Source organism: Micropterus dolomieu, unplaced genomic scaffold, assembly GCF_021292245.1.
Source record: "Micropterus dolomieu isolate WLL.071019.BEF.003 ecotype Adirondacks unplaced genomic scaffold, ASM2129224v1 contig_12395, whole genome shotgun sequence".
Taxonomy (NCBI): domain Eukaryota; kingdom Metazoa; phylum Chordata; class Actinopteri; order Centrarchiformes; family Centrarchidae; genus Micropterus; species Micropterus dolomieu.
Genome location: NW_025741381.1, coordinates 243 through 3268, shown reverse-complemented (window position 1 = coordinate 3268; position 3026 = coordinate 243). Strand labels below are relative to the sequence as shown.

The following is a 3026-nucleotide window of genomic DNA, read 5'->3' as shown; positions in this document are numbered from 1 at the left end:
ACACAAATGGCAGCCTTTGCGAAGGAACTGTCCGCCCTCCGAGCCAACAAAGCAATACCCAAAAATAGCCCCATGCAGAAACTCAGCCCATTCTTGGAAGACAACCTCATTTGTGTTGGGGGCCGATTAAGGCACTCAGAACTCCCTGCTGCCGAAAAGAACCCAATAATCCTGCCCAAAGGTAGCCACATCTCCTTACTGCTCACCCAACATCACCACGAGCAAGTAAAACACCAAGGCAGACACCTGACAGAAGGCGTGATTAGGGCAGCAGGATTGTGGATTTTGGGAGGCAAAACATTAATCAGTTAAGTACTCCACAAATGTGTAACCTGCCGCAGGCTGCGCGGAAAGCAGGAAGAACAATTCATGGCTGACCTGCCACTTGAACGCCTTAAAACCTGCCCTCCCTTTACATATGTGGGGATCGATGTATTTGGTCCCTGGTCCATCTCTACCAGACGCACCAGAGGAGGACAGGCAGAGAGCAAGCGGTGGGCCATCATGTTCAGCTGTATGAGTTCAAGAGCAGTGCATATCGAGGTAATCGAGGCTATGGACACATCTAGCTGCATAAATGCCCTCAGACGCTTCTTTGCACTCAGAGGCCCTGCGAAACAGCTCCTATCCGATTGTGGCACCAACTTTATTGGAGCGCGCAAGAAGCTTGGGATGGACAAAAGGCTGCAGAAGTTCCTCAGTGAGCAAGGATGCATCTGGGAATTCAACCCGCCACATGCCTCCCATATGGGAGGCCCTTGGGAGCGCATGATTGGTGTCGCTAGAAGAATCCTTGATTCAATGTTTCTCCAACATAACACTCGCCTAACCCACGAAGTTCTTTGCACACTGATGGCTGAGGTCACGGCCATCATGAACGCACGTCCACTCCTACCTGTCTCTGCTGACCCGGAAAACCCTTTCATACTCTCACCGTCAATGCTTCTTACGCAGAAGACTGGAGCTCCACCCCCTCCAGGAGAGTTCTCAGGCAAGGACCTTTACACAAAGCAATGGAGACAGGTTCAGGCTCTTGCAAACCAGTTCTGGACCCGCTGGAGCCGTGAATACTTACCTTCCCTGCAACACAGACAAAAGTGGACAGTACCTCGAAGAAACCTTGAAGTTGGAGACCTAGTTCTACTCAGAGACAAGCAGACTGTCCGCAACTGCTGGCCTATGGCTAGGATCACTGCCACCTTCCCTGGAAACGATGGCCACGTAAGAAAGGTCGAGGTGAAAACAGCTGACCAGGGTAATGTGAAAACCTTTCTTAGGCCAGTTGCAGAAATTGTTCTACTTCTGCCCAAAGACTGATCTAGAGACTAATGTATTGGACTAACATAAATTCTTAGTGACCTCACACAGGTCAGGCGGGGAGTGTGGTGCCTTTAGGGCTTTCTCAATTTTTTATGAATTATTTCGTTGGTTTTTATTTTTAGTTGGAAATGAGGTACATAACTACTTCACAGTTCAAAATAAATAATCTGTAAATTAGTATTATTTTCGTTTCACGACATGACGTCACTTCCTGTTTAGCTACTTCCGGCTTTGTCATTTCCTGTTTAGCGACTTCCTGTTTATCTCCACATGCAGAAAGGAAAGCAGACATGTATGCTCTGAGACTAATTTGCTTGCATCCACTCTGGAACATCATAGAGGCAATGCCGTAAGTTAATTCATTTGACAATAGACATGTTAAACTTCATATATTAGCAGGGATTTGTTAAAAAAATTATGTTTGATAAGTTCATTTAAAAACGTTTTTGTTTTTACACTAGTGTGCAAGCTAACAGCCATGCTAGTAGTCCCTAAAACTGCTATCTACAGTGTATCACCACGTTGTATGTTCATATTTACAACTATGTACAATGGTGTTTAGTTTAGTTAAGAACATTGAATATGTTTTTACTGCCTTTATTTACAGTTTTCACCACACAGACAGCATGTATGGAGAAGTGTCTCAGTAAAGGATCAATGTTACTACAACTCTCTCTTCATTGGCTATGGTTTAACTGAGTGTTTAGTCGGTGTTTTACACACACTGCACAAGAACACTACAATAGTTGTTTCTGCTTGTCCTCTCTCTCTGATTCGTTCCTCTTCATCTCTGATGCAATAATCACCCTCCTGAATGATCACTGGAAGCTGAGGATAGACGTCCTTAAACTCCGCTTCATCCTCGTAAGGTGGAGGTCTTCTTACTGAATCCGTATGTGAGAAGGGTATGTTGACTTCTGCCATTAGTTTTTCTGTTATCTTTGCCTCTTTTGCCATTTTCTCTACACCTCTTTCACTTTTATCTTGTGTATCTTTCATCAGGTTTTGACCCTCATGTTCAAACAACTTAAGAACACCCAGCTCTCTTTGTCTCTTTTCTTTACGTCGTTCCCCCTTTTTCCCCTTATTTTGATCCGCCTTATATAAGTACTTGCATTATTTTAAGTACACCTGGGTTTAGAGTCCCTTCCACAGGCCATGGTTGTTCAATATTAGGCCAACGTTTATGCCATTTTTCAGATAACTTTACAATACCAATAACTAGAGGATTATTTTTTTGTACTACATCAACCTTAGTAGTTACTTTCAATATTTTAATGTCCTTTTTCCGCATAGTGACAACTCTTATATTTCTTTATTGTAAATTATTTTTATTATTACTTATTTGTTTATTTTTCTTTTAATTCTACCTAATTGTTGATAGGTGGCAATCTTACCACATCCGCTAATGAAAAATCAAGGGAATTTGTCAACTCCAGAGCAATCACAAAAATCTTGTTATCTAGCAATCACACAGCGCCAACTACTACCTAATAAGCACCCACTCACCTTAGTTTTATCCCAAAATCTCAATACCAGAATTCCAACACAACTTGAATTCAAACGACCCCTGCACAAAAAAACTCCAGTATGTAATATTCAAATACAGTAACTGATCAGTCCGTTGCCAAGTCTTATTCCGTGGAGTCTTATTCCGTGGAGCCTCCACGGTAAAAGGACACAGAGCCGGAATAATCCTGGAGAAA

The 3026-nt window shown here is 42.9% G+C and overlaps 1 protein-coding gene across 1 annotated transcript; it reads left to right on the top strand.

The window, feature by feature from the left end:
• Nucleotides 1–245: 245 nt before the first annotated feature.
• Nucleotides 246–1385, top strand: LOC123966058. The gene has a single exon (XM_046042295.1). It carries the CDS (start codon nucleotides 370–372, stop codon nucleotides 1315–1317), a length of 948 nt encoding a protein of 315 aa, XP_045898251.1. The 5' UTR covers nucleotides 246–369; the 3' UTR covers nucleotides 1318–1385.
• The last annotated feature ends 1641 nt before the right edge of the window (nucleotides 1386–3026 follow it).

Coding starts and splice junctions, on each gene's coding strand:
- LOC123966058 (XM_046042295.1), top strand. CDS start 370: ATGGCTGACCTGCCACTTGAACGCCTTAAAACCTGCCCTCCCTTTACA.